A 23735-nucleotide genomic window follows, 5' to 3' on the forward strand; every position below is an offset into this window, starting at 1 on the left:
TAGTTTTCATTATCACCTCTATGCTGATGACTCCCAGATCTACCTCTTCACACCAGATATCTCTACAGGAATTGAGGCTTGAATCTCAGCCTGCCTGTCCAACATTGACACTTGGATGTCTCACCATCTAAAAGTGAATATGGCTACAACCAAACCATTATCTTTTTGCCTAAACCCACCTCTCCCTTCCCGCCATTCCCTATTTCTGTGGATAACACTCTCCTCTTGCCTGTCTTGTCAGCTCACAAACTCAGCTGTCTCCACTACCTCCCCTGGAAGGTTGTTTCATGCATCCATCACCTTTTCTGTAAGTATATCCTTAGATTACTTTTGAGTGTATCCCTCTTGGAGAATAAGAAAGTATATGAATGGAGTTATGCCTATAGAGTCAGCAGATCCCTTCTGTCCCAGCCCACCATTGGACCACCAGGTATAACAGCAGGACCATTGAAGGCCTGCAACAAGTCCGTGAGGGGAGTGGGTGGATGCTGACCCAAACATAAACCAAGACCCCCTTTTTTGGGTCATTATTTTGGCCCCAAAATCTCAGTTTGTTTATTCCTTTCTCCCACATAGTTCAGTCACATACAGCTCCAGAAATCCCATTCTCCCCTCTACAGCTTAGTAGATCCTAGGGCTTCTTCCTATTTCTCTGTCTGTAGTACAAGTCCTGTTCCTCCTGTTTCTATCTCGGCAATAACAGAGATCCTTACAAGAGGAAGAGAAATTCCAGTGAGCAGCCATCTTCTGCTTCTACCCTGGATATGCTACAGTCCTGCCCTCAACCAACTGTGCCTTTATCACAGACAGGGGAAGCTCAAATCCAGTGTTTTATAGTTTCAGCAAAAGGCCTGGCAAGATTGAAAAAGAGAAAAATGATCAGACAGGTAAGCTGAATAGTCAGCAAGTGACAATGCCCCACAAAGTTCTAAGTAACAACCAGGTCTAGAGTGGGGTGGAGGGTAAAGGACTATGATGTGTTTCACAAAACTACCCCCTCACTTCTGTCAGCCTAGTCAGAGTTAAAGGAAGGGAGGGAGAGAGAGAGAGAGAGAGAGAGAGGGAAGATAACATTAGAAAAGGGTGCAACTGGAAGAGCACTTTATGTAGATTACTGCAGTACAATAGTACATACATATCCCTGACACTTCCTGTAATGTAGCATGTCTTAATTCAATTTTAACATGCTATAAATTTAACAAAAAAGTTTTTTTAAAAAAATTCTGTATACATCCTTAGGTGGTCCTTCCAATAAAACCTCTGAAATGATACATCAGTCTGGGACTCACCAACTTTTAATTCCATTTCTTGCTTGTTTCTTTTTTCCTTCACCATTAACTTATTCATTTACAAAAAAAAATGTAGTGCAAAATGTCTTTATTAAATGCCAAGACAACATATTACACAAACATCACAGTAATGGTCAGTGGCTTCTGGTTTAGGACCAAACAGTTCCAATAGTAAAGCATATAAACAAATTACTCCCCCCCTCGGTGGAGGGGCATAATTAATGTGACCATATGTCCCGTTTTGAATGGGACCATCCCGTTTTTAGATCCCCTGTCCTGTTGTCCCCACACACAGCTTCGGGATGCCGAAATGTCCCGTTTTCAGAGAGAGCGTCCTGAAGCTGTGCATGGGGACAACAGGACAGGCGATAGCGGAGCATGAGCTCTCTCCCTCCTTTCCCGCTACCGACGCAGAAACAGGACCAGGCCAGGCGAGTGCAGCAGCTGCACAATGGCCGGCCCACAAGCCTTCTTCCCTTCGTCAGTTCTGACGTTGGGGAGGAAGTTCCAGGCTAGCCAATCACTGCCTAGCTAGCCCGGAACTACCTCTCCGACATCAGAATTGATATTGAGGGAAGTCTTCTGGGCTGGCCGTTGTGCAGGCGCTGCACTCACCTCGCCCTGTTGCTGCGTTGGCGTCGGTGGCAGGGAAGCAGGGAGAACTTGGCGGTGGCTTGGGGGGGAGGCAGGGAGAGAGAAAGAAAGAAAGGGAAGGACTAGAGTGGGATTTGGGGCGAGACTGAAAATCAGTAGATGTCTCATTTTGATGAAAAAAATAAATGGTCACGTTAGGCATAATCAAAAACAATGTCTAAGTCTCCTTTTGGCTTAAGGTCCTACGCAGCAGGGAAATGTCCATTCTCGAAATAAACATCCAAAATGTTGTTTTTTTTCTGAGAATGGCCTACCTGTACATTCAGCAGTTTAATCACCCAGAACGCCACTACACATATGCTTACAACACACTCCCGACCAAAAATCGCCCAAGTCCCAAACACCCAGAACAAGGCCTTTTAGGCGAAGGAGGGGCCAGTCCTCCTGCCTGACACTGGCAGGAGAGATGCCCAGCCGGACCGCCCAGCCCACCCCCGGATCACTCCTCCACCAGGACCCCCCCTAACCCCCTCAACACCCTCTAACCTTTTTTTGATGACCGGACGGACGGGTCAGGTCAGCGGCCTTTGCCACCACCCACCGTGACCCCCCCCCAACACATCCCAGCAGGAGAGAACATCCCCGAACCAGCGTGCTGTTCACTGGCAGGAGGGATGCCCGGTCCCTCCTGCCGGACACCCCCCTCCCCCCTCCATCCCCACCAGGCCCCCCCACCCCCAAAGAAATCCTCCCAGACACCCCCAACCCCCCCGGACCCCTCTCTAACCTTTTTTTTAATGGCCAGCTGGTTGGGTTCTCTGGCCATCTGGCAGGCTCGCCTTCATCTGAATGGCAGGCCTGACCCTTCCCGGTGCATTGTGAGATGCACCAGGGTGGGGCCTAGGGCCTGATTGGCCCAAGTACCTAAGGCCCTGCCCATAGGAAGGGCCTTAGGCACCTGGGCCAACTGAAATCTTAGGTTGGCCTATGGGTTGGGCGGTCTGGCAGAGGGGGTGGGGAGTGTCCAGCAGGAAAGGCTGGGCATCCCTCCTGCCGGTGAACAGCGCACCGGTTCAGGGGGGATTGGGGGGGGTTCCAGCAGGAGAGATTGGGCATCTGTACTGCCGCAATGTGTTAGGGGGGTTGGCAGCAGGAGAGACTGGGCATCTCTCCTGCCTCGATTATTACGGGTGCAGGGGGGCAGGTTGTCTGGGCTGCTGAGCTAATTGCGGGAACCACAATCAGCTCAGTGGCCCAATCCGGAACTTATGCCTGTTTTGACTTAGTCTAAATCAAAACGTATAAATTCCATCTGGCAACTTGTAAAACATTTTTGGTTATGGTTGCCAGATGACTAAGTCTAGGTCGGCTCACATCCCACCCCATAAACTCCTCCAAAAAACACCCCTTTTTGCTCTGGGCGCACAGAGGCAGTGAAAAGTCCTAAGTTGGTTTTAGATACGTCTAAAACCAGTTTGGATTATCGGTACTTGGACAACCTGTCTTTTTGATTGTCCAAGTACCGACTTGGTCCAGTTTTTGGACTTTTTTATTATTATTATTATGAGCCTCATAGGGTTTAAATAAAGTTTTGACTACATATTTTAGCATAATACCACAACACAGCAACATCCCATTTGTTCTGAATGTACCTTCTAAGATCGTGTATAACAGCAACATATTGACTGCTCTGCAGGTATATTCAGTACCATTGATTATACGTATAGCGGTGTTGAATACATGGACTATGTTAAATAGCCGCTGTGGTATTTAATTAAGGTTATTGCCACCTATATTTAATTCTATATTAGACCCTATATATTTCTTTTTAACTCTTGAAACTGCTCTGTTATAACCCTTCCAAACCCCTGGATGCATTCATATTAATTGGCCTTCTCCACATAAAATCCAGAAAACAAAAAAAATAAAAAAAAAATCACTCTGAGTCTACCTTCGAGTTTCAAGGTACCAAGATTTGGAATGACCTCCCAGCCTGCTTGCGACAGATCCCTTCCTGCCTTCAATTCAGGTGGTAAGAGCGGATAGCGTAGTTGGTTTTAAGAAAGGTTTGGACAATTTCTTGGAGGAAAAGTCCATAGTCTGTTATTGAAAAAAACATTTGAGAAGCTACTGCTTGCCCTAGATTGGTAGCACAGAATGTTGCTACCTTTTGGGTTTTAGCCAGGTAGTAATGACCTAAATTGGCCATCATGAGAACGGGCTGATAATTGTGGGGGTAAAAGAAACAGTATGGTATGGTATGATATACTAGTATCACAAGATGCAACAGGTCCATGTTTACTTTGTTGTCAAAAATACATCATGCACAAATCATACCCTATATTACCAGAAAGAAAAATTGTGTTGCTGTTCTCCGAACCACTTAACAGATAAAATTTTAAAAAAAAGTGGGGTGTTTCAGCTTTTTGTGTGTGTTTTTGTTAATACTGGACAGTATATTAAGAATACTGTCTTCCCTTCAAAGTAAATCTATAAAAGGGAGATTCCTGTCCCAATACATGAAATTAATACTGGGATTATTCAGTTTATCATTTATTAGACTCTAGGTCAAACTATATAATCATTTCTGGGGGGCGGGTTTATAAGAGATGACAAATTCACAGGATATAAAAATCAGCAGACAAAGCGTAACCCTGTTAGAAGTATAATACATGAAGTGGGCACCAGAAAATTTTTTCTTTTGTTTGGGGGTACCCAAATTCTGCCCCCAATACATCCTAGTACTCTTTTATTTATTTATTTGCTCAATTATTTAGCCCGTCCTCCCAAAGGAGCCCAGAACGGGTTACAAAGTGCATCCACAATATAATCGAGCCCGGACAAAGATTACATAATTTACAATATAGACATGAAAAAAAATATATCCACTAAGCAGCTCTGGTGAGAGTAGGTGGCATAGGTATGTTGACTCTGAATGGCATTTCTGGGTACATGTCCTTACAGCACTGGGTTTGAGAAGAGGAAGGTTTTCACAGCCTTCCTGAAGCTCCAGAGTCCATCTAGTGTTCTAACAGAGGGGGGGTGGATGGTGTGCCATAGTCTGGGTATGAAACGTGAGTAGGAGCATTTGCAGGCTGTTTCAGTTTTGAGGGAGCTGTCAGTTGTTTTCTCCTTGGGACCTCACTGGTCGTTTTGGGAAGCTGATTTGTAGTTTAGTTGTCATGTAGGGTGGAATCATTTTGTGGAAGGTTTTGAAAGCGAGCATCAGGGCTTTGAAGGCACAGCGTTTTTGAATGGGCAGCCAGTGCATTGTTGCAATTGCCAAGGTTTTTCAGGAGGCGGATTGCAGCATTTTGCACCCTTTGGAGGCGGGAGAGAGTTTTGGTAGGCAGGCCCACTAGTAGCGCGTTGCAATAGTCTAAGCGAGATAGTACAAAAGCGTACAGTAATTGGGCGAATTCGGGTTCTGAGAAGTATGCACGTATAGTTTTTAGCTGGTGGAGGTAGTAGAAGAAGGAAGATACTAGTTTGGATACGTGATCTGTCATTGATAAGTTTGAGTCGAGAGTTACTCCTAGGCTGCGGACGTTATCCTTGGGTGTAAGGGTGTTTGTGCCCCAGGAAAAGGACGGATGGGGGTATACACAAAGATCTTTGTGGATCCAGAGAAGTTCTGTCTTGGACTCATTTAACTGTAACTTGTTCACGGTCATCCAAGTCTTTATTTCAGTTAAGCAAGACTGGAGATTTTTGATTTGTGTGTCTCGGTGTCAGCCTAGTGGGAGGTAGAGATGTAAGTCATCTGTGAAAGAGTAGATTCTGATTTGGTGTTTTTCCGCTATGTCCAGTACTGGTTTGATATAGAGGTTGAAGAGGAGTGGCGATAGTAAGGCTCCCTGAAGCACTCCATAGTGGAGTGGTTTGGATTCAGATAAGGATTTCACTAGTAGAACTCGCTGGGATCTTTCGTTAAGGAATGAGGAGAACCACTGAAGTGCATTGTCACAGATTCCAATGGTTTTTAGCCTAGACAGGAGGAGAGAGTGGTATATGGTGTCGAAGGCGGCACCGAGGTCTAATAGTACCACCAGTGCATCATTTCCTTCAGCTAGGATTTTCCAGCAGTTATCTAAGATGTCCAGGAGCACTGTTTCTGTGCTGTGGTGTTTCCTGAAGCTTGATTGGATGTTGGAGAGGGTGACATTTGTCTCCATGAAGTCTTGTAGTTGCACAAGTACTGTCTTTTCCAATATTTTTGAGATGAATGTGAGGTTTGAGACAGGTCTGAAGCTGCTTGGGTTGTCTGGGTCCATGGTTGTTTTTTTCAGGAGTGGATTTACTATAGCCGATTTCCAGCTCTGTGGAACTACACCTGTCATAAGGGACTCATTTATTAGGGGTAGGATGAATTCCAGGAATACCTCGTTTGTATCCAGGAGTGTAGTGGAGGGACATGGATCCAGGATCGAGGTCGTGGGGGCGTACAGAGTTGACTATGGTTTTAAGGTCGTTGAGGGAGATCGGTTTGAAACTGCTCAAGGTTTCTGTCTGCTGTGGATTATTGACTTGAGTGGTCTCTGGGATGTTTGGGAGTATTTTGGCCTCTGAGTCCAGATTTGCACGTATCTTTGATATTTTGTCATGGAAGAAGGTGGGATTCACTGTCTAGGTTCGTTTGCTGGGAATGCATTGGACCTTGAGATGAGGAGAATAGGTTTTTCGTTATCGAGAAGATGGCCTTGGATAGTAGTGGTGAAATGTGCTTTTTTTCCTTCATGTGTGGTTAATTTGTAGTTTTGCAGAAGGTTTTTCCAGGTGGCTTTGTCCTCGGTGCTGAGAGTTTTGCGACAAGTTTTTTCTGCTTTTCTGACTGTTCTTTTTTGTACTCTCAGGTCTTTTGAAAACCAAGGTGAAGAGAATGGTTGTGAGTTAGGTTTGGTCACCTTGACTTTTGCTAGGTTCTCATAAAGTGTTTTGATGCCTAGATGTCAGGTCAGTGCCTTCTCTTCTAGGGCACAAGATGTAAAATTTGTGCTTAGTTGTAGTTTGGAGATGCTGCAGGAAAATATGGTTGGGTTTACTGATTTTGGGTCGAACGCAATTGATTCCTGTGAGTTTGTTCAGTCTGCTGCTTCTTTGACTTTGGTGTGCAAGCCGTACGTGATTATATGGTGGTCAGTCCAGGGGACCATGATGTTTGTCAGTGAGGATGATTTATGGTCAGTTTGTGGATCATCTGGGAGAAAAATTAGGTCCGATGTGTTTCCAGAATGAGTGGGAGAGGTGACTTGTTGAGTGAGTCCCAGATCTGACAGTGTTTTGATGAAATCTCGTGGGGCGCCGTGACTTCTGGGTAGTCTACGAGGTCACCTAGGACTATGATTTGTTTATGGTTTACAGACAGGTTACTTATAACGGTTAGCAGTTCTTTGAGAGCAGACATAGGGGAGGAGGGTGCTCTGTAGACTAGTATGACAGTGATATTTTTGTCGTGACCTATTGAGAAAACGAGGCATTCTAGGTCTGGTAGTGTATTTGGCATGGGTTTAACTTGGTGACTGCTGTCACCCCTCTCCCTCTCTTGTTGGGGCAGGAGCATGCCAGTGCTTTGTAACCTTGAGGGTATAATGCACCCAAGGTGACTCCATCGTTGTCTTTAACAGCCATGTTTCTGTTACTAGTAGGAGGTCCCAGTTGTACTCAGTGATGGTGTCTGTGAGGATGATGTCTTTGCCATTTACGGATCTGGCATTCACTAGGGTTGCTACGACGTTGTATGCATTGGGGGTGTATGTGTCAGTCTTGATCTTGGGTATTTATTGTTCTGGGCTTCGTGTGGTAGCAGCTTCTTAGGCGTCCATATCAGCCCTGGCCCATAATGATGGGTATATGGTATGCCATCATGGGAAGTATGAGTGTGATGGCTAGAATGTGGCTTGAAGTACTGAGTGAGAGTCTGGGCATGGTTTTGATCTGGTACTCCTTGGGATCACTGAAGCCCAGAGCCCTTTAAAGGGCTGAAGAGAAGCTGGGCTGACTCTGGGGAAGAAGGGGGTGGGGCTTCCTGCCGAAGAAACAAAGTTAAAGAAGGAAGCTCTTGGTGCAGTGAGGGGGATGCCTGATCTCCCTTCCCCTCACTGTGCTGAAGAAGTTGAATCGCTGGAGTCTAGAGTCCTTTACAGGGCTGAAGAGAAGCTGGGCTGATTCTGGAGAAGAAGGGAGCGGGATTCCAGCCAAAGAAACAAAGTTAAAGATGGAAGCTCTTGATGCAGTGCATATCTCTCCTCCCCTACTTCCTTTCCCCCATTTTATCCAGCATCTCTCTCCTTCTCAACCTCTCATTATCTATAACATCTCTCTCCCTCCCTTCCACATTCTGCATCTCTCCTTCCCTTTTAACACCTCCTGCCTGTAGTATCCAGCATTCTACCCACTCCATGGTCTGCATCTCTTTTTCGTTCCCTCTCTACCCCCTACGATCTCCAGTATCTCTCTCTCCCTTGTGCTCCCCCTTCTCTCTCCAGCATTTGTATCATTTCCATTCCCCCTCTGCCTGTGCAAGGCATTTATTCTTATAGCATGCTCCCCTGCGGTGGCAACTCTATACTGTAATGTTGGAGATATTGTACAGACGGCCCAGTGCAATGCCATCAGATGCTCAAGGCCTGCTAGCTTCCACGCTCTCCAAACCTCTTGTTTTGGAGTGGACGGAAGCTGGCTGGCCAACCATAAGCATGCACAGATGCAAGGTAAGAGAAATAGTGTGGTGGCCGTGTTAGTTCACTTTTCAATGTAATATATAAAAATAAAACCAAAACAAAGGAAATAAGGTACTAATTCAATGCATTTTATGATTAGCTTCTGAAGGTAACTCATTCTTCTTTTTTATTTATTTATTTGGTTCTTTTCTATCCTGCTCTCTCCAACGAGATCAGAACAGGTTACAGGTTGATATACATAATGCATAGACAAAAAATAAGCAAATGTTGACAAATATATAAGGGAAACATGAAAGCGCTTCAGTGATAGTTTCACAGGAAGAGGGAGGGGTGGGAGGATAATTAAGAGACAGAAAGGTGACAAAGCAGTTTAAATTTCTTTGTAATATGAAAGGAAGCATAGTTTTTTTTGTTAAATCCTGTTTGGTAGGTATCAAAATATTTCATAATTTTAATTATCAAAGTTCTTACATTCCTGGATTGTGAAAAAATTCCTTTTCGTATTCTCACCACAAAATTAATCGGTGTAGTGGTCAGGTTTTCCAAAGTATTGTCTTACCAGGAGACATCCTGGTTGGTATTTCAATTTTTTACATATGATATCTGTGTAAATTGATCCTAGTCTTTAGCATCTGGCCTGTTTCACCAATGTAACATACTTCTTTGAACATTTTTGCATTGAAAGATATACACCACATTAGAAGATGATCCCCCCTAATAGTTGCAAAAAAAAGAAAAAAAAAAGAAGATGATCCCCTTATGTTGAATGTTTTTCTCCATATGAGAACCGTGGCAAACTCCCACTGAACACACCAATGGAAGTGCAAATCAAATGAAGATAATATACTAGCATAATATACTGTGAACAAAAAAACCCCACCACCACACCATGTTTTTTGTCGTATCTTTCATAGAACTCAGCCAATTCTTATGAAATTTAGTGCATGTTATCACGAATGAAGTTGATGTAAAATGTTATAAATATTTCCCACCGCACCACAACTTAGCAGGGTTTAAAAAAGGTTTGGATAAATAACTAAAAGGGAAGTCCATAGGCCATTATTGAGATGGCTTGGTGAAACCCACTGCTTATTCTTAGGACAGGCAGTATAAAATATGTTTTATTACTTGGGATCTAGCTAGGTACTTGGAACCTGGGTTGGCCACTGTTAGAATACTGGGCTTGATGGACCTTCGGTCTGTCCCAGTATAACAATTCTTATGTTCTTAACACTACTTTGTGAAAATGAATTGTTGCTATGGAATACGCACAGAAGCAGATAATAGTTTGCAAACAAGTCTCTGTATCAAAATGGTTTTCACTGTAGAAGAACAAATTCTGATAAAGAACTTGGTACTGTTAAAAGATTACAGCAGTTGACGATAGTTGAAAGTTCCCACTGAAGAGTTTAAACAAAAACAATCCTGATGTGCTGCTATGCAAAATCTGAGCAATGGGCAATGTGGATCGTAAGCCAGGCAACAGATGACCACACTCGATTCACATACAAGAGCACATTGACGTTGTACGTGATCTTGTACAGAGTCAGGAGGAGGAGCCACAAACACACCAAACAACTCCCCAAATGGCAAGAGAAGCAGAATAAGCAAGACAACTGTGATTAGGATAATTCATTATATCTGAAAGTAAAGTGTCTTAAAAAGATGGTAGGCAATGGTCTAAAGGGAGAGAAGTTGGACCTGGGGTGGTGTGGAGGAAGAAGGAAATAGATACCTGAAGGGAGAACTGTTGGGAAGAGAAAGAAAGAAATGGTGGACCTGGGAAAGGAGGCAGGTAGGCAGGGGGAGAGATGGGATGGGGGCAGTTGGGAAGAGAAAGGGAGAGAAGTTGGATATGGGGATGGGATGGAGGGAGACATGCTAGGCCTGTGGATGGAAAGCAGAGAGATGCAGCATCTCTCTTTTTTTCTCCATTTCATTGTTCAGCATCAAGGGGGGAGGGAAGAAGAAAAACAGAAAAGAGAGGGAGCAAAATGTTGGACCATGGAGATAGAGGAGGAGAGATGGAACCATGGAAGGGCAGGAGGGAAGAGAGCTGGGATAAGATGATGCTAGGGGATGGAAAGAAAGGGGCAGGGAGTTATAGCCTGACCAGTGGAGAGAAGGCGGGGGATTCTGAAAGTGGTGAGCCATATGGATGAGGTCAAAAAGGAGAAGACAAGATGAGTGAGAGAGCAGTAAGAACAGTGGTAGAAATGTGGTAATGGGGAGTAGATAGAAGGGAATATGAGACTGGGAAAGGAGTGAGATGGGAAATGGGAGAGCTAGAGACTGAGAGAAGATGGAGAATTGATAGGTAGCTGAACATTTAAAAAGAAGGGTGAGAAAGGAAGGCAAGATTTGAGTGAGATGGGAAATGGGAGAGCTAGGGACTGAGAGAAGATGAAGAATTGAGAGGTAGCTGAACATTTAAAAAGAAGGGTGAGAAAGGAAGGCAAGATTTGAGTGGACAGAGGCAAAAAAGAAAAAGTTAAAAAAGCTGAAAGGGAAAAATCAATACGTTGGAGACAGGCATAAGAAGGAAATGGAACGAGAGAAGAGGAGAAAAAATGGACAGCAGTTACTGGAAAGAGAATTAGTTGAAGATAGAGAAAAAGCAGAAAGAGAAACTGGGATCAAGATGATGGAAAAACAAAATATCAAGACAACAAGGTAGAAAAAATTGTTTTATTTTGAATTTATTAACTGGACTATGTTAGCTTTAGGATATGTGCATCACAATTATTTTTGAATTCAGTAGCGTAGTCATATACAGCTGATTTGGGAGAGGGACTGGAGCCCAAAATTAGTGGATGGGCACCAAAGTTTCTCCCTGCCTGAGTGCAATTTATAAATACTTGAGCTAATGGGAATTCCTAAGCCCTGCCAACTGAAGACATCTTTCTCCAGTCTCCACTCAAAATCCCCAAGCTTTGCAGCCAATGGCAAAATCCTCAAGCTGCCCCTGCTTTCATGCATGCATGAAAGCCAAGGGGGAGCAGGGGGAGGGAAGGCAGGAGCTCTGCAATATTGCTGCCAGCTGCAGAACTTGGGAAGTTGGAGGTGGTCGTCAGTTGGTGAGGCTTGGGGATCTCTACTAGCTACAGCAGGGAAGATATTCATTTTGAGGGAGCCTAAGCTCAAAGTGGGAGGCCCAAAAAAGCAGTAATATTTACCCTGATTAAACAATCCTCCACATGCGCTGCTGACAACTGATTCAGCATCTCTGCTCTGATGAGGCTCACCTCTGAAGAGGCTCACTGTAGCTGTAATAGAAGTGAATGGGAGAACCAGGAGCGCGCATCCCTGCTCATCAAAATGGGGATGCGGAAGCCTGTGGCTGCTCCCACTGTTAGCGGTGTACGTGGAGGATCACTCAGTCAGGGTAAGTATTACTGCTTTTTTTTGGTTCCTCTCCACAGTGTCCCTTTAATGAAGGTTTATTATTAGATACGTACATCTTCTATATTAGTGATTGCAAATTTGGGACCTGCTGAACCTTTTTTTGGCTTCTCAGCTAGTGTTAGTGTTTGTGGGGCCCCAGAAAATTTTTTTTCAGCCAATGTGGCCCAGGGAAGCCAAAAGGTTGGACACCCCTGTATTAAAGCATTAATCAAATTCATTCTAACACACAACTATTTCTGCTTTAATAATATCTATCTGCAAGTCATGGCCACTGCTATGGGCACTAGGATGGCAAACCTTTTCATGATAGAACTAGAAGAGGCATTTCTAAATACATCTCAGACAAAATCTCTGAAATACCACCGTTACATTGATGACATTTTTATGATTTGGACTGAGGGAGAACAGACTCTCAAACAATTTTACAATTCTTTCCATACATACCATCTTACATTCAAATTTGACTATTCCCAGAAAAAGTTAATTTTCCAGACACCACAGTAATTATCAACGATTACATACAAACATCTATATACAAGAAACCTAGAGACAGATGCAGTTACCGCCACAATTCCAACTTCCTCCCTTCACATAAAAAGCCATTATACACAGTCAAGCCACACGATACCACCATATCTGCTATGACCCAAGAGACAGAGATAACACCTAAAGACCCTGACTAAATCCTTCAAACAAAAAAGATACTCCAAGAATATTGTCTCATCCCTTAAAACACCCAGAGAAAAAGCTTATTGCGCTACAAGGGCAGAAAAACCACAGAAAGGACCCCCTTGGTAGCGACATACAATCCAGAGCTGAAGAACTTATACGAGATCTATAACCACTACTCCAGGAAGACGAATTACTAAAAGAAATAGTCCCAGCTCTAACTATAGTGGACTTCCGTTAGTCACTGTGATAGACAGGATATGCCTACTAGCAGAATTCTGATGATAACAGAGCCATTTGAAGCTTACATAAACTATTTTTCTCAGTTTAAACAAGAATTGTTGAATCTGGTGTTATTCAGCCTAAAAACACCAGAAGGAACAAGAATGCAGAGAGCTCTCCCACACAGTGCACATGTCCTGCTAGGGACTGGCCCTTTAAACTCCAGTAGAAGAATCTCAGAGTCCCAAGAAAAGCTTCTACATCTGGGGGTTGGGAGCAGGGTACTAAGTTCTTAAACACAAGAGCTGCAATCTTAGTGGGGGAGAGAAGGAAAAGAAGGAAAGTTGGAACAGACCAAGGAGAGGTAGAGTAGCCCAGACAGAGGAAGCAGTCCAGCAAGATGACAAAGGAACCTCAGGGCTGAGTGGTCAGGTAGAGGGTGAAATACCAATAGCCATGGAACTGCAGGAAGCAGGAGAGGAGGCTAGCCATGAAGATACAGCCTTATCCAGGCCAAACCATTGCACCCAGTGCTGTAACAGACTACCGTATTTTCACGCATATAACCATGTGCCTCAGGCCGTGCCCCCAGGTGGGACCTAAGGCTCCAGGGCCTATTCTGATTGGCCCACGCGCCTTAGGCCCCACCAGTAGGCGGAGCTTTGGGACGGATGGGCCAATCCGGCCTCATTCCGTCGTTGGCTGCCTGCCGGACAGGCGGGTTTGGCTCCCGTCTGTCCGGCCAACTACCAAAGGTACGGGGAAGGGGGGTGGGGGTGTCGTGGGGGGTCGGCCAGGGGGGTCGCGGGTCGGCTGGGGGGGCGGTCGGAGGTTCTTGGGGGGGGCGGTCGTTGGAGGGAGGGGGGTTTGCGTCGAGGGCAGGAGGGCCTGGGATCCCTCCTGCCCGAAATGTAGTGCGGGGTAGGGGGTCGCCGTGGCCAGGAGGGTTTGGGCTCCCTTCTGGCCCGATATTGTCGGGGAGTCGGCGGTCCTTCGGGGTGGAGGTGCAAGTGGTCCTGCCGGGGGGGGGGAGATGTATCGGAGAGTCGGGACAGCGCACGGAGAGTCGGGGCAGTGCACGGAGAGTCGGGGCAGTGCACGGAAAGTCAGGGCGGGTGAACGGAGAGTCGGGACAGCGCACGGAGAGTCGGGGCAGTGCATGGAAAGTCAGGGCGGGTTAACGGAGAGTCGGGACAGCGCACGGAGAGGCGGGGCAGTGCACGGAAAGTCAGGGAGGGTGAACGGAGAGTCGGGACAGTGTACGGAGAGTCGGGGCAGTGCACGGAAAGTCAGGGAGGGTGAACGGAGAGTCAGGACAGCGCACGGAGAGGCGGGGCAGTGCACGGAAAGTCAGGGAGGGTGAACGGAGAGTCGGGACAGTGCACGGAGAGTCGGGGCAGTGCACGGAAAGTCAGGGAGGGTGAACGGAGAGTTGGGACAGCGCACGGAGAGTCGGGGAGGGCGAAAGGAGAGTCGGGGTGGCCAGAGGAGAGTCGGGGCGGGCGAAAGGACAGTCGGGCTGCATGCGCGGTATACCCGTGAGCGCGGTATACAAAAGTTTTTGTACATAAAATCGTGGTTTCTGCGCGCTATACCCGTGTGCGCGTTTTACACGGGTGCGCGTTATCTGCGTGAAAATACGGTAGTTCTCTTTTGGCTGCAGAGCAGGGAGAACTAGAACCTGAGTGGAATATTTGCTTTAAAGCTTACTGTTTTAACTTGTTCTTTTGTTTGTTTTTGCACAGGACTTACTGTAAAGCTGTGCTGGATATTGCAAGGTCTGACTAAAGCACAGAAGAGTCCTGGAACGCTATTCCAGGTGTCAACTGTTTTGCTTTGAACTGAAACCATTGCTGGAAGTTTTATGTTTGGGGAGCATTCTGACAAAAAGAACTGAATTTTTTAGTTTGTTTTGATTCCATGCATTTGGCGACTGAGAAACCAAAGTCTTATGTTTTTTGCATTGTTTGATAATAAAGCATGTTTTGATTCAGCTCCAATACCTGTGTGGTGTTCATGTTTGTATTCCCTAGTCTCCAGAATTCCAGTGCACCCCCTAGAGGTGCACAACAAAACTGTCACGTGCCACTCGAACACGCTCTGGCCTGAGGGTGGCTGTGACATCACCTAATCTGAAACATAAACTGGTAAAAAGCAAACTCCCTACACAAACCTACAAGAACAGAATGACACATATCATTGCAGTATGGCAAGCTGCAAACTGTGCAAGCACATTTGAAAGGAACCCACTGTCACTCATATGGGAAAAAACATTCAACGTAAGGGGATCCCTTCACATGTTCATCTAATGTGGTGTATTATCATTCAGTGCAAAAACTGCAAAGAAGGATGTTACATTGGTGAAAAAGGCCAGATGCTAAATACTAGGATCAACTTACAGTACACAGATATCATATTAAAAATTGCAATACCAACCAGGATGTCATCTGTGTCAGACAACACTTTGGAAAATCTGACCACTACACCAATGATTTTATGGTGCGAATACCTACCAGACAAGACTTCACAAAGCCCTCAGCTTCCTTTCACCTCAACTTTCTTTCACATTACAATGAACTTTAAACTGCTTTGTCACCTCTGTCTTCTACTCACCCCTTCCTGTGAAACTATCACTGAAAAGCATTCATGTGTTCCTTATATATGCTGATATTTGCCAACATTTGCTTATTTCTGATCTGAAGAAGGGGTTACCTTTGAAAGCTAATCATAAAATTCATTGAGTTAGTCCAACAAAAAAGGTATTACCTTATTTCCTTGTTTTATTTTGAATTTATTAACTGGATTATGTTAGCTTTAGGATATGTGCATCACAATTATTTTTGAATTCAGTAGCGTAGTCATATACAGCTGATTTGGGAGAGGGACTGGAGCCCAAAATTAGTGGATGGGCACCAAAGTTTCTCCCTGCCTGAGTTCAATTTATAAATACTTGAGCTAGTGGGAATTCCTAAGCCCTACCAACTGAAGACAACTTTCTCCAGTCTGGCAACTCAAAATCCCCAAGCTTTGCAGCCAATGGCAATATCCTCAAGCTGCTCCTGCTTTCATGCATGCATGAAAGCCAAGGGGGAGCAGGGAGGAGGGAAGGCAGCAGCTCTGCAATATTGCTGCCAGCTGCAGAACTTGGGAAGTTGGAGGTGGCCGTCAGTTGGTGAGGCTTGGGGATCTCTACTAGCTACAGCAGGGAAGATATTCATTTTGAGGGAGCCTAAGCTCAAAGTGGGAGGCCCAAAAAAGCAGTAATATTTACCCTGATTAAACAATCCTCCACATGCGCTGCTGACAGCTGATTCAGCATCTCTGCTCTGATGAGGCTCACCTCTGAAGAGACTCACTGTAGCTGTAATAGAAGTGAATGGGAGAACCAGGAGCGCGCATCCCTGCTCATCAAAATGGGGATGCGGAAGCCTGTGGCTGCTCCCACTGTCAGCGGTGTACGTGGAGGATCACTTAATCAGGGTAAGTATTACTGCTTTTTTTTGGTTCCTCTCCACGGTGTCTGTTTTATTTCTATATATTACCAAGTTAAGAAAAGAAAGGCATCAGGGTAGAGAGGAAGTGTAGCAAAATTTTGGAGGTGCCATGGCACCTGTGGTTTTCCCTGTTCTAAGGACTATGGTGAGTACATTTGTCACATTTACAGGGTAAAATCATTTATCACTAGAAACAAAGGGCTAGATGCACTAAAGTCAGTCAGTAATATCGAATGGACCATTGTTCGCCGATTCTCTGGCCAATTGTGGAGGAGTGATTGATGTGCTACAAGTTTGCATGCAAATGATTTGCATGGAGGTGCAAATCATTTGCATGCAAACCCAACAGATCAATTGCTTAGTGAGAGATTGACACATGCGCAGAGCCCTAACAGCAGTGACAGGGGAAGCAGCCTCCTATCACTACTGATAGGGCTTCTTCTTTTTTTAATGGCACAGATGTTGTGCATGTGTTACACACGCACAATCTGCCCCATAAAAAATTAAAAAAAAGCCCCCTGCACAGATGGCCCTCCCCAATGACCATCCACCACACACCTCCCTCCTCCACAGCAGCAAAAATGGCAGGAGGGATGCCTACTTCCTCCTGCCTGGCCAAATACACCTGCACCATGTCTCCACCCGGTCCTGAACCCCCACACCACGAAATCCCCAACCATCCCCTACCCTCTCCCCTTCCTCCTGGAAAAAAAAAAGAGGCAGGAGGGATGCCCACTCCCTCCTGCCACCAGATGCTCCTCCGAATCCCACCCCTATTTCCCGAATCCTCTGTACCTTTGGTAGATGTTGGGAGCTGGAGGGAAGCACTGTCCCTCCAGCTCTGAGCTCTGCATATGGAAAATGACAGGCTTTTCCCTCCCTGGTGCACCATGTGATGTACAGGGAGGAGCCTAAACCCTGATTGGATAAGACATTTAAGGCCCCTCCCCTTGGGCATGGCACAGCGGTATTTGGCCAGGCAAGATTGAGTAGGCATTCCTGTGTGTGGCGCAGTGGTTAAAGCTACAGCCTCATCACCCTGAGGTTGTGGGTTCAACCCCACGCTGCTCCTTGTGACACAGGCAAGTCACTTAATTCTCCCAGGTACATTAGATAGATTGTGAGCCCACCGGGACAGACAGGGAAAAATGCTTGAGTACCTGAATAAATGCATGTAAACCGTTCTGAGCTGCCATAGGGGAGGTCGAGGTGCAAGTTTGTGGGGGGGGTCGTTGGGAGGCCTGTCATCGGCGGTAGCGGACTTTTTCTTTTTTATGGGACAGATATTTTGCATGTGTTATACATGAAATATATGTGTGCCATTGAAAAAAAAAAGAAAAAAAAAAAACCACACAGGCAGACCTGTCGGTAACACAGTTACTAGACCTGTCGTTTTTTTACCGATAGCTAAAAACCCATTTGTTTGGGGTTTCTTGCATAGCCAAGTAATTTGTACAGCCGGATCAGAAAATGAGCGATCAAGGGAAAAAAACATTAGCCATTTTGTGTATTGGGTTGATAAAAGCGATCATCGCTAAAGCTGTGAAAAAAGGTTTAGCAACGATCGCTGACTTTAGTGCATCTAGCCCAAAAAGAAAGTGCTTGTACTGCATAGGGCTACCAACCATGATCAAAGTATAGAACAAGAGAAGTGTTACTCTAGGACAAAAAGAATACTTTGAACTGTTGTTTAACCCTTGCATTTCAAGTTTTGTTTTTTGTTTTTGATTTTTATAAACACATTTGGTACACATCCATGTGTGATAAGTAAGAAAAGGTCTCTCTATCGAGCCAGAGTGGTATATAATAAATCATGCACATGATTAATCTCCATGGGAGATTCCTCTACTTAGCTCAAATCTCTTTATCACATGGAAAAAAAATATCTTTGATGTCATGAAAATCTGCAGATACTTTGGTCATTTTATCCAGGCCAGGATTTTTTCAAAATAGAGACCTAAATGTTTCTGTTCACTAAGATTATAAAAAAAGCACACCTATTAATATCCAGCTGCACACCAACCTTAATGCCATTGATCCAGAAGAGGAAAAAACCTTGCACAGACAAAATGTCTAAAGATACAAAGCTGTGTAGATATCCCAAGGTACTAATGACGTCAGAACCACTGATTATGGCAGGAGCAAAGCCTCAGGGATCTCTCTTCCTCAGCATTATTCTGTTTGTTCTTTCCTGCTGTCATGCATAATTCCTATTGGTTATATAAGCAGAATATGGGGTTTGTTTTCAATTAAAAATAAAGGACAAGGTCATTAAAGATTAAAATTGCATCTAAAACATCACCGCACTATTGCACCCTGTGTCCAAATATCTTATTATTAATAAGGATCTAAATTTTTATGAACCACTTAAATTGATTTAAAGATGGTTAATCTTGTTCATCCGAGTTAGTATATAAGCATAACCTTGTATTCAATTTCCTTGGAGGGGTGCTAGGCGGCATGCGTGTGGTAAGGAAGGAAAACTAAGCAATGAGCACTGAAAGAAATCATATCCAGTGTACCCTCCAAGAACTTATAATACACATCTAAGTGTCAATACAATGGAACCACTGATGGTGGATCTCTCTGCTACAGAAGTGTCATGCATTAAAAACTGCATCTAAAGAGTTCCGTGGAAAAGTTTTCTTTCAGTGATAATGCAAGAATGAACAAAGAAGTGATGGTAATAGCGAACTGTAAGAGCTATGCTGTTCCCCTAAAGGCTTCTGTCATCTGATGTGCAGGCAGGGAGAATATGATCTTGGCATATCCAAACACAAACGCACAGCAGTGTTTCTGTAGGATATGAGGCTCTTCATTTGAAACCTACCAGTCTAACAGATGGAGATTTTGATAGCGACAACAGACAATAAACAAAGCATACATGTAACAGCCCTGTTTGTGCACACAATATTCCATGGTTTCTTAGTCAACATAAAATATTGCAAGCAGATTATAGTTAGGCCTTATTTAACCAACATAAAGGTCATGAAACCAAAATCATAATACTTACTTATGCATACTTTCCACTCCCACTATAAGCATGATAGAGTATGAAATTCCACTCTGAATAAGAAAATGTAAGGCATACCTAGAACAAATAATGACCACAAAATTAGTGATGGAGATCTTGACTGCTTTGGATTACAGCACTTGAATATACTGGTCAGTTTTTCTGACCTCTTAATACACGAAAACCAGATTTGCTTTTCATTTGCCCCAAATGTGAAAATGGTTTTGCTTTGTCTTCCTATTCCATTCCAATACTTTATAAAACATACTTTCAAAAGTCATCACATTTGTAAGCTGCTTTCATTATACAAGATTCAACCCAAAGCAGTTTTCCCCCCCAAAATATAGTGACTGGGAACACAGAATTCATTGGAGAAAATTAATGTTGCGGTCACAGTCATCATAAGATATTAAGCCATTCCTGGCTGTCTCCCTTTCTTCGATGCATAGTAAACGAAAGGAAAGAGACCCTGCACTGGGAATGAGGAGCTGGAAGTACAGGAAAGGCTTCATAGTTAATAACATTACAGAGAACAATCTCTGTAACAAATTTAGGAATATCCTCTTCCTCCTCTTTACATTTCATCTCTATCTCAGATCTGCACCAGAGTGCTACTGCTCGTGAGGATTCACAAGCCAAAAGACCTGCCAACAGTGAAGGAGACCTAATACTTATGTATACAAACAGCTATAACAAGGGGAATGCTGAAAAGTTCTCAGCTCAACCAAGAAGAGAATGATGAGGAGCCATGAAACTTACAAGATATTCCACATATTCACCCCCCTAAGTTCAACAGAATTGGCACATCATGTCAGAAGTTTCTATAACTCTTCCAAAAAAAAATAATCTGATGTCTGGTCACTGAAATACTGCTTAGCTGCTACAATCACCATTGAATCACTTGAAAATTGTTGCCCTATCGCACTCTTTTTAAGGTTTGGAAACAGAAAATAGTCAGATGGAACAAGATCTGGTGAGTAGGGTGCATGGTCTATGCACTGAAACCTCAACTGCATAAAAACATCCGTCATTTTGCCAGCCTTGTGAGAAGGTGCACTGTCTTGCAAAAAGTGAACTCCTTTCTGCAGTTTTCCTCTCTTTTTTTCTTTCAATGCCTCCTTTAGCGGGCACAGCAAGTTATAGTAGTGTTCTAAATTAACTGTCTGGCCCCTTGGAAAATGGTCATTACATCTTTCTGATTGCAAAACACTATGGCCATAACCATAACCTTATCCTGCTGACTTTTGGGTCTTGAATTTCCTTGGCCTTGGAGAACCTGAGTGCCACCATTGCACGGACTATTTTGTCTCAGGATCATAGTGGTGTAACCATGTTTCATCAACAGTAACTAGTTGTTCCAAAGGGTTGATACCAGCTCACTGAAAATACTGCAAAATCAACTTAAAAGTGTCCACTAGACATCGCTTCTCATCAGCATTCAAATATTTGAGCACCCAACTTGGCTGCCAGCTTCTGCACAGAGAATGACACAGGGAAAAACTTTGTCCCCATCTCTTCCCCGTCCCCGCGAGCTCATCCCCGTCATGTCTCCGCAAGCTCGATCCCCATCCCCGCGAGTTCAGTCCCCGTCCCCGCAAACCATCTGATCCCATCCACACAAGCCTCAAATAGTTTTATACTGAACTTATTTTATTAAATTATTAAAAAAAACAATATTCTGTACGATTGTCATTTTATAAATCAAAGTTCTGGCTGCTGAACTAAAGCAAAAACAAAAAAAAATAGAAATATTTTTCTACCTTTGTTATCTGGTTTCTGCTTTCCTCATCTTCTCCTCATTCATCTCCTTCTATCCACTGTCTGCCTTCTCTCTGCCTCTTCCATATGCTCTGTTACTGTGCCTCTCCCTTCCATCTCTCCCTTCACCCCTCACCCCACCCCCCAACTTGTCTGGAACCCATCTTCTTCCCTTCCCTCCCCCCATAGTCTGGAACTTCTCCCTTCCCCAGTTCCCTTTAGCGTATATGTTCCTCTCCATCCCACCTTCCTTCTCTCCCTTCCCCAGTTCCCTTCAGCGTCTGTTTTTCCCCACCCCACCTTCCCCAGTTCCCTTCAGCAACTGTTCATCTCCACCCCATCTTCTTTCCCTCCCTCTCTCCCTTCCCCATTTCCCTTCAGCGTTTGTTCCTCCCACCCACCTTCCCCAGTTCCCTTCAGCATCTGGTTCTTCCCCCATTCCCTTCAGCGTCTGTTCCTCTCCATCCCACCTTCCCCAGTTCCCTTCAGTGTCTGTTTCTCCCCATCCCACTTTCCCCAGTTCCCTTTAGTGTCTGTTCCTCTCCAACCCACCTTTCCTTCCTTTCTCCCTCCTTTCGCCTTACCTTTTTGGCGGGCGATTTCTAAATTTTCTTTCTACGAGCAGCCAAAAAGGTCGTCTGACACAACTTCCAGTTTCCAGTTGCATCAGAGATGGCCTTTACAGCAGCCACACGTGACTTCAACGCTCCGGCTGCTCGTAGAAAGGAAATTTAGAAATTGCCCACCATGAAGGTAAGGGGAAGGGAGGGAAATGCTCGGATGGGGCAGTGGTGATGATCGGGTGGCGGCAGCGGTGATTGGACAGTGGCGCAGCGATTATTAACAAGGAGACAAGACCTTTCACCACTCCATGGGGCGGTGAATGACCTTGTCTCCCAAGCCATGGTGAACACTTTCCTCCTCCCCCCCCCCACCGTTTCGGTAGGTTATCCGCTGGTAATAGCCACCATATCATTCTCTACGTCTGCATACCCAGCTGCTCATGGAATATAGTCAGCAATTATTTTAGCCAATATTTTTTGATCTGCCAAAATCAGGTTTTGGACATGGTCAACAATTTCAGCGGTGGATACCGTTTGAGGCCTCCCAGATCTTGCTGCATCTTCGGTCTTGCAATCTCCACGCTGAAAGTTTGCACACCACATCTTCATTGCAGAGTATGATAGGCATTTGTCACTCAATATTTGCATCATACATTCATGGATTTCATTTGGAGTTTTCTTCTGTAGGAATAGGAACTTTATGATAGCACAGAGTTCCACATGTGAAAATTCCATACTTTTTGTTAACATGGTTCAATCAATGATCTGAAACACAGCATTACGATTCTGCAGATTGACACTTTGTAAAAAGAGATTAGGTCCTTACCTTGCTAATATATTTTCTTGTAGATAGGTGTATCATTCTGGATGGACAGGTAATATCCCCATGCTCACAAGTCATGCAGAAGGAATCCACTCCAGCTTTTGAAACCCTCCTCCTTTACTAGGGGGTTCTACTGCCCCCTTCAGCTTGTACCAAAGTAGGCAATAGCCCCATATAGAAACACATGTGAAGGAGGAATACGGGAAAACTCCCCAAACTACAACTCTGTTTTGCACTGAAATCATAAACATGTTAAATATTGCCATTGAATATTCAAAATAGCAAAAAAACATGGCAGACAGAAACCTTTATGGAGCTCAATTAATACCCCAATGTGTTATAGCAACAGATTATTTTTCATACCCTTAAGGTCTAACTGACATCCAAATTTCAATTTTGGACTCGAACTTTCCAATTGAGACAGTAGGCAGGTGCAGGACATAACTGACGAGAGAGGGCTCCAGAATGCCACATCTATCTACTAGAAAAGATATTAGCAAGGTAAGAAACTAAACTAAACTAAACCTTAGGTTTGTAGACCGCATCCTCTCCACAATCGTAGAGCTTGGCACGGTTTACAGGAGTTGGGATAGAAAGGAACTCCAATGAAGGGTAAAGGCCATAATGTAAAGAATGTTTAGAGGGCTTAGTATACCAGAGAAGGGAGGAAGAATTACATTTTTGAGAATAGCCAGGTTTTCAGATGTTTACGGAAAAGTTGGAGGGAGCTCAGATTCCTAAGAGGGGAGGTAAGGTTGTTCCAGAGCTCAGTGATTCTGAAGAGAAGGGAGGTCTCTAGTTTTCCTGCATGGGAAATGCCTTTTAATGAGGGGAAGGATAATGCAATAATCATGTCATTCTGTAAGGATGGAAGCAGTCCCAGAAATCTAGGGTGAGACCACTGCGCCAGCTCATAACACTGAGGAACCAAAGGTGGCATCCTCCCCTGCTGCAACATCCACTCTGTAAAACTTGGAAACTGTATGTAGGGTGGACCAAGTCACTGCCCTACAAATCTCAGGGGAGACCACCTGAGCTTCTGCCTATAAAGAAGCCATGCTTCTGGTCAAATATGCCTTTACGGTGACTGGTGATTGTTTTCCACAAGCAATATATGCTGACAAAATGGCTCTACAGATCCATCTAGAAATTGTGGACTTGGAAGCCAGGTCAGCGCGTTGCGTATGGCCTGGCTAGCACAAAAAGATGGTCAGATATCCTGAGG

The 23735-nt window shown here is 44.5% G+C and overlaps 1 protein-coding gene across 5 annotated transcripts in view; it reads right to left on the minus strand.

Moving 5' to 3' along the window:
• MBOAT2 (membrane bound O-acyltransferase domain containing 2) overlaps positions 1-23735 on the minus strand; it is a 216274-nt gene that overhangs the window by 140517 nt on the left and 52022 nt on the right. For 3 of the 5 annotated variants that reach the window (XM_033936895.1, XM_033936897.1, XM_033936896.1), the window contains one exon: positions 19367-19444. In XM_033936895.1, coding sequence (XP_033792786.1) covers positions 19367-19444 — 78 coding nt within the window. Of the gene's footprint in view, positions 1-18376; positions 18564-19366; positions 19445-23735 lie in introns of all 5 variants that reach the window. The other 2 variants (XM_033936898.1, XM_033936899.1) reach the window with 1 other exon arrangement.

This window comes from Geotrypetes seraphini, chromosome 3, assembly GCF_902459505.1.
Source record: "Geotrypetes seraphini chromosome 3, aGeoSer1.1, whole genome shotgun sequence".
Taxonomy (NCBI): Eukaryota; Metazoa; Chordata; class Amphibia; order Gymnophiona; family Dermophiidae; genus Geotrypetes; species Geotrypetes seraphini.